The sequence below is a fragment of the Syngnathoides biaculeatus genome, chromosome 17 (genome assembly GCF_019802595.1).
Source record: "Syngnathoides biaculeatus isolate LvHL_M chromosome 17, ASM1980259v1, whole genome shotgun sequence".
NCBI lineage: Eukaryota > Metazoa > Chordata > Actinopteri > Syngnathiformes > Syngnathidae > Syngnathoides > Syngnathoides biaculeatus.
The window spans coordinates 6,953,725-6,967,138 of NC_084656.1; the positions used below are offsets into that span (position 1 = coordinate 6,953,725).

The 13,414-nt window shown below is 42.3% G+C and overlaps 1 protein-coding gene across 1 annotated transcript in view; it reads left to right on the forward strand.

Annotated features, from left to right (window-relative positions):
• Positions 1-10,840, forward strand: part of sh3bp2 (SH3-domain binding protein 2) — a 30,577-nt gene extending 19,737 nt beyond the window's left edge. Inside the window, exons 8-13 of the mRNA XM_061801818.1 lie at positions 584-1,316; positions 1,665-1,788; positions 2,525-2,580; positions 9,267-9,342; positions 9,524-9,583; positions 9,688-10,840. Coding sequence (XP_061657802.1) covers positions 584-1,316; positions 1,665-1,788; positions 2,525-2,580; positions 9,267-9,342; positions 9,524-9,583; positions 9,688-9,813 — 1,175 coding nt within the window. The 3' untranslated portion in view covers positions 9,814-10,840. The remainder of the gene's footprint in view (positions 1-583; positions 1,317-1,664; positions 1,789-2,524; positions 2,581-9,266; positions 9,343-9,523; positions 9,584-9,687) is intronic.
• Positions 10,841-13,414: the final 2,574 nt, after the last annotated feature.

A 13,414-nucleotide genomic window follows, 5' to 3' on the forward strand; every position in this document is an offset into this window, starting at 1 on the left:
TGAACAAATTGCATCCGTTTTCTTAGCCACTTATCCTCACAAGGGTCATGGGAGTGCTTGTGCAATCCCAGCTGTCAACAGGCAGGAGGCAGGGTAGACCCTTAACTGGGTGCCAGCCAATCACAGGGCACATTGAGACAGACAACAGTTGCACTCACAATCACACCTTGGGGCACTTTAGAGTCTCTAATTAATGCATATTTTTGGGATGTGGGAAGAAATCAGAGTGCCCGGACAAAACCCACGCAGGCCTAGGGAGAACATGCAAACTCCACCCAGCGGGGGATTTGAACCCCAATCCTCAGAACTGTGAGGCCTTTCAGTGGTGGCATCCATTACTCGTGGAATCTTTGCTATTCATTGTAGGGCTCAAGCCCGACGCCCTGTAAACACTGTAGTATATCAGAATATTTTTATGTGTTATGGAAAACATAAAGAAGATGTGGCATAAAACATTAACATTAACCTTTACAGTACATGCATCTTGACCCTCTGAGTCAATATAAAACAATTAAAATACCTTTAGAAAACAGAGTGTAGTACAGGCTGTAGAAAATCAAAAATGTTGGTTCTACTTTCTCAGGTCAACCCACTGCGCCTCCACCTTCTTACCCCCCTCCTCCAGTTCCGATGATACCCCAGAGAAATCTAGTATCCTGTTCGGACATTCATAAAAGCATACCTCCTCCAGTCCCATCACACAACCGATTCCAAACCGGAGCAAATCCCAAAAGAACATTGCCATTGATACCGCCTCCCTTTCTGAAGGACCCAAACAAAGGACCGCCTCCTCCTCCTCCCCCCTTCGCCGCCCAGATGCACAATCACAACTCTGCTACCCCACCACCCCTTCCTCCCCCAAATTCACAGCGACCTCTCAGGGCACAATCTGTGATCGACCCAGGGATTGACAGAAGACACTTGAGGCCTGCATCAGCTGTGCCAGTCCAATCCACCATCAGCCTGCCCATCTGTGACCAGCTCGAGACAAGGATGATCATCAGTGATTCAGGCCACTGCTCTTGTAATGTCATAACCAACAACCACCTTGCACAATCAAGTAACCTCCGCAGCAAACCTACCCGATCAGTCACCAATGCTGCAAATTTTGAAAGCCCAAACCTAAAACCTCGGATGACATACCCCGTGTCGCCAACTCCAACACCTACGAACTACCCACCACTACCCCGCCACCCACCTCCATCTCCTCTTCTTCAAACTGAACTGGATAATAAGCGTACTAAACCAAAAGCTCCACCAGCAGTCAAGCCTCCACTGCTTTTAACAAAGCCCACACAGCCGGGGGCACCCCTTCAGTAAGTTTCAGTACTATGTTGTGTTGTGCTACACTATAAAAATACCTTGCAGGGTCCAATGAATATTCATTGAGGTGGTACCACTTGATTTACCTTAAATATTGGTCTCCATTCTAATAGACGCTATGCCTCAATTAATCAATGGGTGTATGTCATCCACTGGAATGAATAAAATCTTCACCTCAAATGGATAGTAACAGGTGGTGTTACAAAAGGGTAATGAACTTTTTTGTCACATTAGATATGACAATCCAACCAGATTCTACAGCTTTTGCCCTAATTAGGGTTGCAAATGTGCTATATTTTGGGGGAACCACTCTTGCTATGTGTCACGTGTTTTCCCACCAGAAGAGCAGCTCCAGAAGGTCAAAGTTTCCGTTCATCTGGAGACACGACCATATTGGAGCTTATAAATAAACAAGACTGGACCAAGAGTACAGAAGGAGAAGCTTCCGATGAAGATTACGATAATGTAAGAAAGAGAGGGAATTCGTTACACGAACAGTATTTATTTAAAATAGTAAGTTTCTTTCTGTTTGTCCCTTTTGGGGTCACCACAGCGGGTCATCTGAGATGAACACACATATTTGTCTGGCACAATTTTTACACCAGATGCCCTTCCTGACACAACCCTTCTCAGGGAGTGGAGACCCCAGTGGGATACGAACCCACAACCGCTGGTTTACCAAACCAATGCTCGAATTACTGAGCCACAGGGCCTCAAGTATTTAATCAAAATACGTTTATTTAAATTTCTTTAAACCTGAACAAACCAGCCCACCTTGTGAAGTGAGCTCATTTATTTCCACACTTACTGGGTAAAGTGGATTGTCCAGTGACCAAACGGTAGCTGGTTTCAATCCCAGCTCCGACTGTCTGTATTCTCTGTCCTTGGGCAAGACACTGAACACTAATTTGTTCCCAGTGAGCCTGGCAGCGCTTTGTACAGCACCAGTTGCCCATTGGTGTATGAACATGCGGCTTTGTAAAGTGCTTTGAGGACAGTGATAGTGTAGATTAAGTGCATTTTATTTACCATGTCAGATAAAATTGTAATTTAAAATCTGATACCTACTAACTTTATTCATAATGGATCATTTTTATAGAAATGTCAATTACTCAACTATATTCACATTCCCACTTCTTAATGCAAAGCTATCTTGATAAACCAACATGTAAATAATAGCTATAGCATACATTTCTTGCAGATACATCTGCCAGAGTCCGTTTTCATTGACTCAACGGAAACCAGCTTTGTAGAGAAGTATGACTCATATTTTGAATAGTAATTGTGCTACTTGTGCAAACATTTTCCATCCATCCATTTTCTTAGCCGCTTATCCTCACAAAGGTCATGGGGACTGCTGGAGCCTATGCCAGCTGTCAATGGGCCGGAGACGGGGTACACCCAGAACTGGTTGCCAGCCAAACACGGGGCACAAAGAGACAAACAACAGTCTTACTCACAATCACACCTCGGGGCAATTTAGAGCCTCCAATTAATGCATGTTTTTGGAATGTGGGAGGAAATTGAAGTGCCTGGAGAAAACTGTCATGAACATGGGACAAGGGGTTGCACCCAAATGCAAGACTCTTAGGCATTGACATGATCTCGAGGGTCCTTTTATTCCAGGCTGAGGTCATACACAGGTGAGCAGTCCAAAAAAAAAAAAAGGCAAAAGCACAAAAACATGTGGCGGAAGGTGAGATCCAAAAACAGGAAAAGAAGGTCAGATACAGTGAAGAAAATAAGTATTTGGTCAGATACAGTGAAGAAAATAAGTATTTGGTCAGATACAGTGAAGAAAATAAATATTTGGTCAGATACAGTGAAGGAATTAAGTATTTGAACACCCTGCTATATTGCAAGTTCTCCCTCTGAGAAATCATGGTGGGGTCTGAAATTTTCAACGTAGGTGCATGTCCACTGTGAGAGATAATCTTAAAAGAAAAATCCAGAAATCAAAATGTATGATCTCTTAACAATTTATTTGTGTGATACAGCTGGAAATAAGTATTTGAACACCTGAACACTGCTGAGTAGCCTCTGTTTTTAATTAAAAAATTAATTAATTAATTACAGAGGTAGAACATTTCCTGTAGTTGTTCACTACGTTTGCATACACTGCAGGAAGGATTTTGGCCCACTCCTCCACACAGATCTTTTCTAGATTACACAGGTTTCTGGGCTGTCACTGAGAAACAGAGTTTCAGCTCCCTCCAAAGATTTTTGATTGGGTTTAGGTCTGGAGACTGGCTAGGCCATGCCAGAACCTTGATATGCTTCTTACGGAGCCACTCCTTGGTTTTCCTGGCTGTGTGCTTCGGGTCATTGTCATATTAAAAGACACAGCCACGACCCATCTTCAATACTCTGACTGAGGGAAAGAGGTTGTTCCCCAAAATCTTACAATACATGGCCACGGTGATCCTCTCCTTAAAACCCAAGTGTCATCCCTATCTGTTCCTTTCGGCTTGTCCCGTTAGGGGTCGCCACAGCGTGTCATCTTTTTCCATCTTAGCCTATCTTCTGCATCTTCCTCTCTAAGTCCCAACTGCCCTCAGGTCTTCCCTCACCACATCCATAAACTTCTTTGGTCTTCCTCTCGCTCTTTTGCCTGGCAGCTCCATCCTCAGCATCCTTCCACCAATATACTCACACTCTCGCGTCCGAACATGTCCAAACCATCGAAGTCTGCTCTCTCGAATTTTATCTCCAAAACATCCAACTTTGGCTGTCTCTCTAATGAGCTCATTTCTAATCCTATCCAACCTGCTCACTCCGAGCGAGAACCTCAACATCTTCATTTCTGCTACCTCCAGTTCTGCTTCCTGTTGTTTCTTCAGTGCCACCGTCTCCAATCCGTACAGCTTGGCCGGCCTCACCACTCTTTTGTAAACTTTGCCCTTCATCCTAGCAGAGACTCTTCTGTCACATAACACACCAGACACCTTCTGCCAGCTGTTCCAACCTGCTTGGACCCATTTCTTCACTTCCTTACCACACTCACCATTGCTCTGGATCGTTGACCCAAAATATTTGAAGTCCTCCACCCACGCTATCTCTTCTCCCTGTAGCCTCACTCTTCCCCCTCACCTCTCTCATTCACGCACATATATTCTGTTTTACTTCGGCTAATCTTCATTCCTCTCTTTTCCAGTGCATGTCTCCATCTTTCTAATTGTTCCTCTGCATGCTCCCTCCTTTCACTGCATATCACAATATCATCTGCGAACATCATGGTCAAAGGGGATTCCAGTCTAACCTCATCTGTCAGTCTATCGATTACTACTGCAAACAGGAAGGGGCACAGAGCTGATCCCTGGTGCAGTCCCACCTCCACCTTAAATTCTTCTGTCACACCTAAGGCACACCTCACCGCTGTTCTGCTGCCATCACACATGTCCTGTACTATTTTAACGTACTTCTCTGCCACACCAGACTTCCGCATGCAGTACCACAGGTCCTCTCTTGGTACTCTGTCATAGGCTTTCTCTAGATCCACAAAGACACAATGTAGCTCCTTCTGACCTTCTCTGTACTTTTCCACTAGCATCCTCAAGGCAAATAATGCATCTGTGGTACTCTTTCTAGGCATGAAACCATACTGTTGCTCGCAGATACTTACTTCTGTCCTGAGTCTAGCCTCCACTACTCTTTCCCATAACTTCATTGTGTGGCTCATCAACTTTCTTCCTCTATAATTCCATCAGCTCTGAACATCGCCTTTGTTCTTAAAAATGGGAATTAGAACACTTTTACTCCATTCTTCAGGCATCTTTTCGCCCGCTGGTATTCTGTTGAATAAGTTGGTCAAAATCTCCACAGCCAACTCTCCAAATTGCTTCCATACCTCCACTGGTATGTCATCAGGACCAACTGCCTTTCCATTTTTCATCCTTTTTAGTGCCTTTCTGACTTCCCCTTTACTAATCATTGCCACTTCCTGGTCCTTCACACTTGCCTCTTCAACTCTTCCCTCTCTCTCATTTTCTTCATTCATCAACTTCTCAAAGTATTCTTTCCATCTATTTAGCACACTACTGGCACCAGTCAACACATTTCCATCTCTATCCTTAATCACCCTTACCTGTTGCACATCCTTCCCATCTCTATCCCTCTGTCTGGCCAACCTGTAGAGATCCTTTTCTCCTTCTTTCGTGTCCAACCTGGTGTACATGTCTTCATATGCCTCTTGTTTAGCCTTTGCCACCTCTACTTTTGCCCTACGTCGCATCGCGATGTACTCCTTTCGCCTCTCCTCAGTCCTCTCAGTGTCCCACTTCTTCTTCGCTAATTTCTTTCCTTGTATGCCTCCCTGTATTTTGGGGTTCCACCTCCAAGTCTCCTTCTCCCCTTTCCTACCAAAAGACACACCTGCCTGTCTCTCTGATTACCTTGGCTGTCGTTGTCTAGTCTTCCGGGAGCTTCTGCTGTCCATCGAGAGCCTGTCTTACCTCTTTCCGAAAGGCCGCACAACATTCTTCCTTTCTCAGCTTCTACCACATGGTTCTCTGCTCTACCTTTGTCTTCTTAATCTTCCTACCCACCACCAGAATCATCCTACATACTACCATCCTATGCTGTCGAGTCACACTCTCCCCTACCACTACTTTACAGTCAGTAACCTCCTTCAGATTACATCGTCTGCACAAAATATAATCTACCTGCGTGGTTCTACCGCCGCTCTTGTAGGTCACTATATGTTCCTCCCTCTTTTGGAAATAAGTGTTCACTACAGCCATCTCCATCCTTTTTTCAAAGTCCACCACCATCTGTCCCTCAAAGTCCCTTTCCTGGATGCCCTACTTCCCCATCATTTCTTCATCGCCCCTGTTTCCTTTACTAATATGTCCATTACAATCTGCACCAATCACAACTCTCTCGCTGTCTGGGATGCTCAGAACTACTTCATCTAGTTCCTTCCAGAATTTCTCTTTCAACTCGAGGTCACATCCTTCCTGTGGGGCATAGCCACTAACCACATTATACATAATTTAGATGAACGCTCATATTTGTTTGGCACAGTTTTTACGCCGGATGCCCTTCCTGACGCAACCCTCTGCATTTATCCGGGCTTGGGACCGGCCTACAGATTGCACTGGTTTGTGCCCCCATAGGGCTGCATTTCCCAAGTGTCATCCCTATAAACATTCTAAAATAGATACTGTGATGGAAAATACATATAGCATTATTCACTTCAATGTCTATATGAAAAAATAAACGTGAGCAGAGAGTGCGTCATCCATGCACAAATTTGCAGAAGTGTCATTCCACGATATCCAAGTGGTCGCCATATTGGCTGCATCCTCCGTCCGTGACGTGAAAATACGCAGTGCACCCTAACTATGGGAGATGAACGCGCCCCTTCTGACACGGAAGCTCTTTTCAAAAAGGAGAACACCACACAACCGACTGAAGTTACCGGGGCAATATTACACTATTGTTTCGAGCCCTCGGGGCAATATTACACTATTGTGTCGAGCCATATTCAGATGATATGTGATCACGGCCAAACCCCATCTCCGTCCGATCCACTTCCGCGGCGGAGATGAGCCATCGCGGCTCATCGCAGCCGGCCGGTGTGCCTTATGATGGAGCGGAGCGGTGCTGCGTTAGGGGGTTGTTCATAGACGCCGCAGTACGCAATGAACAACACAGTCGAGCCGGGGCGCTTTACGCAGCGCACGCAGCTGAGTGAGGCATTCTTGGCAGGGTTCTTCAGAGCCGCCCCCATCAGCAAAGCCTGATGCGCAGCCTTTGCAGAAGCCGTGACCGCCGAACATAGCGCCTCAGCTGGTGTGGCTGATTTTCGGCGCTGTGGTGGCATATAGTGGAGCCGAGCCGTGCTGCTTTTAGGGGGTTGTTCAAAGCTGCCACAATACTCGATGAACACTGTCGAGCCGGGGCGCATTACTGCGTGCATGCGGCTGAGTGAGGCATTCTTGGCTGGGTTCGAATTCGCCGCCATCCGCACAGCAGCTTGACGCCGTCCAACACGCACATCGACATATTTTGTACGTGGATCTTTTGTTAAGTTATGAGAGACCAATTATGTGGTCCGTCCTAAATTATTATTTTTTTAGTAGCTATATACACACCTACCTGTTATTTGGAACCCACGAAGCTCTCGTCCTCTGCACCCGTGCAATCCATTTTTCACGACGAACCGGGTCTCTTGCAAATTTATGAAGGGTATAGCCATTCTCCCGAGTGTTCAAGCAATGTCCAGCAATGCAATGAGCCGGCATTTTGGCTAACACGAAGGAACAACAAGCTACCTTCCCGGAGGTAAAACTAATGGAAACAAACGAGTCCACTTGGGGCCGCCGCTGGCCTTTACATCACTTCCTGCTTCTTCTCAAAAACAAATCCCTAAGAGGATTTTCATGGCGGGAGTTACAAAAAGCTGTATACGTCAAAATCATGTTGTGTGGTGAAAAAACGCATGGGACCATATTGGCTGACGTTTTTTCATTAACATACGAAAAATCATCCATTTCATGACAGTAGCCCTTTAATACAGTGCAGTCGTCCTGTCCCATGTGCAGAAAAACACCCCCAAAGCATGATGCTACCACCCCCATGCTTCACAGTAGGGATGGTGTTCTTGGGATGGAACTCATCTTTCGTGTTCCTCCAAACACGGTTAGTAGATTTATGACCAAAAAGTTCAATTTTGGTCTCATCTGACCACAACACTTTCTCCAATGACTCCTCTGTATCATCCAAATGGTCATTGGCAAACTTAAGATGGGCCTTGACATGTGCTGGTTTAAGCAGGAGAACCATGCATGATTTCAAATTATGACGTCTCAATGTATTACCAACAGTCACCTTGGAAACGGTGGTCCCAGCTCTTTTCAGGTCCTTGACCAATTCCTATCGTGTAGTCCTGTGCTGATTCCTCACCTTTCTATGGATCATTGAGACCCCACGGGGTGATATCTTGCATGGGGCTCTACTGCGATTGAGATTGACCGTCAAATTTAGCTTCTTCCATTTTCTAATGATTACTCCAACAGTGGAGCTTTTTGCACCAAGCTGCTTGGCAATTTCTCTGTAGCCCTTTCTAGCTGTGTGGAGTTGTACAATTTTGTCTCTGGTGTCTTTGGACAGCTCTTTGGTCTTGGCCATGTTACAAGTTTGAATCTTACTGATTGTATGGGGTGGACAGGTGTCTTTATGCAGGTAATGACCTCACACGGGTGCATCTGATTAAAAAGCAGACTAACAGGTCTTTGAAGGTCAGAATTTTAGCTGAAAGACAGGTGTTCAAATACTTATTTGCAGCTGTATCACACAAATAAATCATTAATAAAAATCATATATTGTGATTTCTGGATTTTTCTTTTTAGATTATCTCTCTCACAGTGGACATGGACCTATGATGAAAATTTCAGACCGCTCCATGATTTATAAGTGGGAGATCTTGCAATACAGCAGGGTGTTCAAATACTTATTTTCTTCACTGTCACTACCAGTACTAGGCAAAAACAAGACTTGACTATACTTGGCAATGGTGGCACAAAACCACTGGGCTGTGGCATCAAGGTAAATACAGTACAATAAGCTTCTATACTGACGCAAGCTCATGCAGTCTCACGCAATAAACTGGCCGTTAGTAACACAACGCATGAGGCTTGAATACCTGGCCTAATTATCCTCCATGAAGTGCAGGTGAGAAGCTGCTGCCGGAAGAAGACTGTTGTCTGTCTCTATGTGCCCTGCGATTGGCTGGCAACCAGTTTATGGTTTACCTTGCCTCCTGCCCAAAGATAGCTGGGATCGGCTCCAGCAACGCTTGTGAGGATAAGCAGCTTAGATTATGGGTAGATGGATCGATGTGAAATGTAATAGATTCACAGAAATACTTTGTTATTCTACGTGATCGCTGTTCACTTTTATTGCCTCCTTTGTCATATCATTGCTGACATTTGTTCCTGTAGATTATTTAAGGAGAGCTATGTCGTTCCACAAGATGGACTTTATGGCATTAGAAACTCTGGAACCAAAACCTCCAAGGTAAAAACCAATTAAGGACTGCAAAACAGATTTTAACAAATGTATTCTTTAAAATTATCAAATTGAATATACAGTGTAAAAATGACATGCCAATGTGTTGCCAATAGCTGATGGTTTGATTTTATTGTTTTACAATGGTTTGGACTCCAGACAAACACTGTATTATCATCAATGTGTTCAGGTACTGGTGGTATGGGATGTCAGCATAGGCAAAGCCAGAAACTACCGTTTGTTTGAAGAGGTATACAAAACAGTTGTTTTCATTATTTGACCATTTCAAAAACATTATATTACAGCTTCCACACTAATACTTTTTAATGTGAAATTTGATATCCTTTATAACAGGGTGACCAGGTGTTTCTCGACTCTGATGTGACCTTCCCCACTCTTTCAGCTCTGATAGAACACTACTACAGCCATCCTCTTCCTCACCAGGGTTCCCTTTGCCTGCAGAAACCTTACTCAAACTAAGCACCATGTTAACCAGGGATGAGAACTCGCAATGTTGAAATGCTGCTGACTCCCATGGAGACAGCCCTGCTTTAAATTCAGCATTGAGTCATACCTGTAGAGAAATAAATAAGACTTTTCACTTGGGGTTTCACAGCCATAGTAGTGTAAATGTTAAGTTGAGGGAATTGCTTGGATGAATATAGAACTCTTTAGATGGAGATAAAATTGGCATTAGAATGATTGACATCTCTTTTTTTTTGTTTTGTTTTTTGCTAGTTTAATAGTCGGTTTCACTCAGTAAGACGATAAAATTAAAGCTAGCTAGTCAACTCCAAAGGGAGGCATTCCTTAGTATGGCGGCCAAATGTGAATTTGTGTCTTGTGTTCACATGCAGTATGTCACTGAATCTTCCTAACAAGGAATATAATCTCTCTGTCCATTCCAAACTGAAGTGTCGATGTGTCTGAGCGCACTTTTATATAAGTTAAGAAGCTGACATTGAATTGGCTAGGACTGTCATAGAATGAGCTATTTTTATATACTGTACATGTATTTTTTTTACCGGTGGTCATCACTATTGAGTGTATTTATATTTAGTATTCATGATGTGTGTTAAGATGTAAAACAGTGTATGCAAATGTAAAAATGAATATTCACATTTGAGACTGAATAAGATGGTCCTGCTGTTGTTTCTTCTTCAAAAGAAGTTGCTGTTTGAAAGTAAAAAGTGTAGATTTGGGGACTGTCTCTCTCTCTCTCTCTCTGAAAACCTACCATATATTCATCGGGTTATTAAATATTTGTTAAAAACACCAAAGAGCTTTCAGTTGTTGCTTTGAAGAGCAGACAAAAAATTTCCAAAATCACGTTGAACAGTTGGCGGCACGGTGGAACAGCTGTAAAGTGTTTGCCTCACAGTTCAGAGGAACGGGGTTCAAATCCTGGCCCCGCCTCTGTGGAGTTTGCATGTTCCCCCCAGGCCTGCGTGGGTTTTTTTCGGGCCCTCCGGTTTCCTCCCACATCCCCAAAACATGCATTAATTGACTCAAAATGTGCCTTGCGATTGGCTGGTAACCAGTTCAGGGTGTACCCCATTGACAGGTGGGATAGGCTCCAACACTCCCGCGACCCTACTGAGGATAAGCGGTTGGACATGGATGGCTGGATAAATAAATAAATGAATATATATATATATATATATATTTTTTTTAGTCAATTTCTTTTAGTCAATTTCTTTTTTTCAATGTGGCCTCCCCATTTGCTTTTAAAATATTTATGCAAGCACCTACAAGACTTGACTGCAAACAGTTATAACAGACGGCAATGAGCACACACCAGTTATTCTTGACCATCTTCAAACCTACAGTAATCATAGAACTTGCAATTTCTCTTTATATCTCTTGCATTATTTTAATTGTGATTTCCAAAGTAATTGCTTATTTTTTGCTGCAGCCTCAACATACATTGCTTAAACTGTATTTGCAGAGGTTTAAATAGTATTTAGTTGTGCTTAGGCACATAAATTAGAATATCAAAAGATTGGATTTTTTTTTTACACAATGTTTTGGAATATTTTTTAACCTCAAAAGAAAAACAAACATTTATTTATTCAAGTATGATGACCTCGTGGACAATTGTTGGTATTTGTACCATCAAAACGCGTGAGATGATCCTTTGAGATGATTGCAGCCAGCATTTAGTGTCGCTGTCTCTGGTGCTGAAGGGTCTAAAAAGAAAGACAGGATGGGCAAACAAGATCAGCTTATCAATAGGCATGTTGTCATAGACGCGCTGTATTTAACAGGTTTAATCGTAAATGTATTTTTATTTTATATTTTATTCATTTTAATTTTAATATTTTGCCGGCAATTTGCTGGTGACTGTTCCTGGGTGTGCCCTGCCTCTCTCTCAAAGCCAGTGTGGTTTTCTTTATTAGTAAAGCTTCATAATAAGTGCAAAGTAGCAAAGATATCACATAATAGCAGATTCGCAACATTGAAAAGACCAAAAATCGTATCCTCCGCTAGCATTAAAATGAGATGATTTTGAGGTGATTTTTAATGAATACTTATATTTAAATAAAACAGTTTCTAATCAAGAGAATATGTACAGAAAGCATAACAGAATATTTTGGTATAATGGGTTAAGTTCTCTAAAAATTAAAATGGAAAAAAATTGTATACAAGTTTTACACAGAATATTTTGCCATTTTTAGCTGTAACTATGGAGTTAAAATGGAACTGGCTTCCAGTGCATCATCTAAGAAAGCTGAATAATTTCTCTCTGACATTGTTATTTTGAGAGTGATGAAGGATAAGAATATTTTGGAACATGATTCTTGCAATCAGGGATCAACTGTGACCATGAACACAATAAGTTTACAGTACATGCCTCATTTTTGCTGCACTTCACTGTGGATACTCGTGTATTGGACTGCAGTGAGAAAAGATAGATTATACTTGAAATGTAGGACAAATTTGCAGCTGTTCTTTCTTTCACACTGGTAAAAGCATAGTACTGCAATGCTACTGTAGAGTTGTCCTACTTTGAAAGAGACAACACTTTCAAAATATATTGGACTGAAAACTGAAAAAGAACTTTAAGGTCATACAACAGGCATGGTAGTAGAGTCACAATCTACTGAGAAAGTTTTTAGTTTTAGCAACCCTTTCCTTTGCTGTAAGTATTATGAACTTGTTTCAAGAACGATCAACCATTTGTTATCAAGACAGAGTGTGTAAATGGAAAAGTGCCCCAAGGAGGACAACGAGCCATAGAACAAGTGAATAAAGTATTTTCATAGAAAATTGGCACATGATAACAGTTGATGCAAACAAAACAAAAGTACAACCAAGAGTAATGTTGAAAAAAGGGCAATATGAGCCAAGTTACCCAAAACAATAACTCAGGGTGCACTTTTGCACAGTATGTAACTAAGAAAAAAATCCTGCACAAAACTATAAGCACAGTACTACAAACAATTGTTTTTTTAAAAAAAAGCAAAATAGTAATAAATAATAATAGTAAATAATAGTAGGACGTACTTGTACTTTTGAACCGTGGGCAATGAACTCAAGACTGTATATTGGGAATACAAAATGGGTAATGGTCCGCAGGAGCAATTATCTGACAATCCCTTTTTGGTGCTGCTGGGATTTCAATGTGACAGATTGCAAAACCTTGCATGTGTGCTTACCAGGGAAGACACCGAGTACAAGTGTAACTATAAGACAATGAAACCAAATGAACAGGAACACCTACTTAAAAACAGAACATTTGTAATAAACTAAATGTTTTCTACAGGTCTGCAGCCAAAAAACAGAGACAAAAGGCAAAACAGTGAATCCTGGTGGCATGCAGTGTTAATTCAATTGCTCAAACTGAGATATTAAATTACGTAACAACACAGTAATTTGAAAATTTTAAGAGTGCAACATTGCAGCCACAGCAATCCTGTTCAACACATATGTATATATTTCATGACCAATAATCATTACATCTGCAAGATGGCATAGACTTGGCAGTCAACAAACACATTTCAAATTGTTCAGTGGCTTTTGAGATTGTTTTTCCCAAAGAATGTAAAAATCTGGGCCACAAAAAGCTTTGGGGCGTATC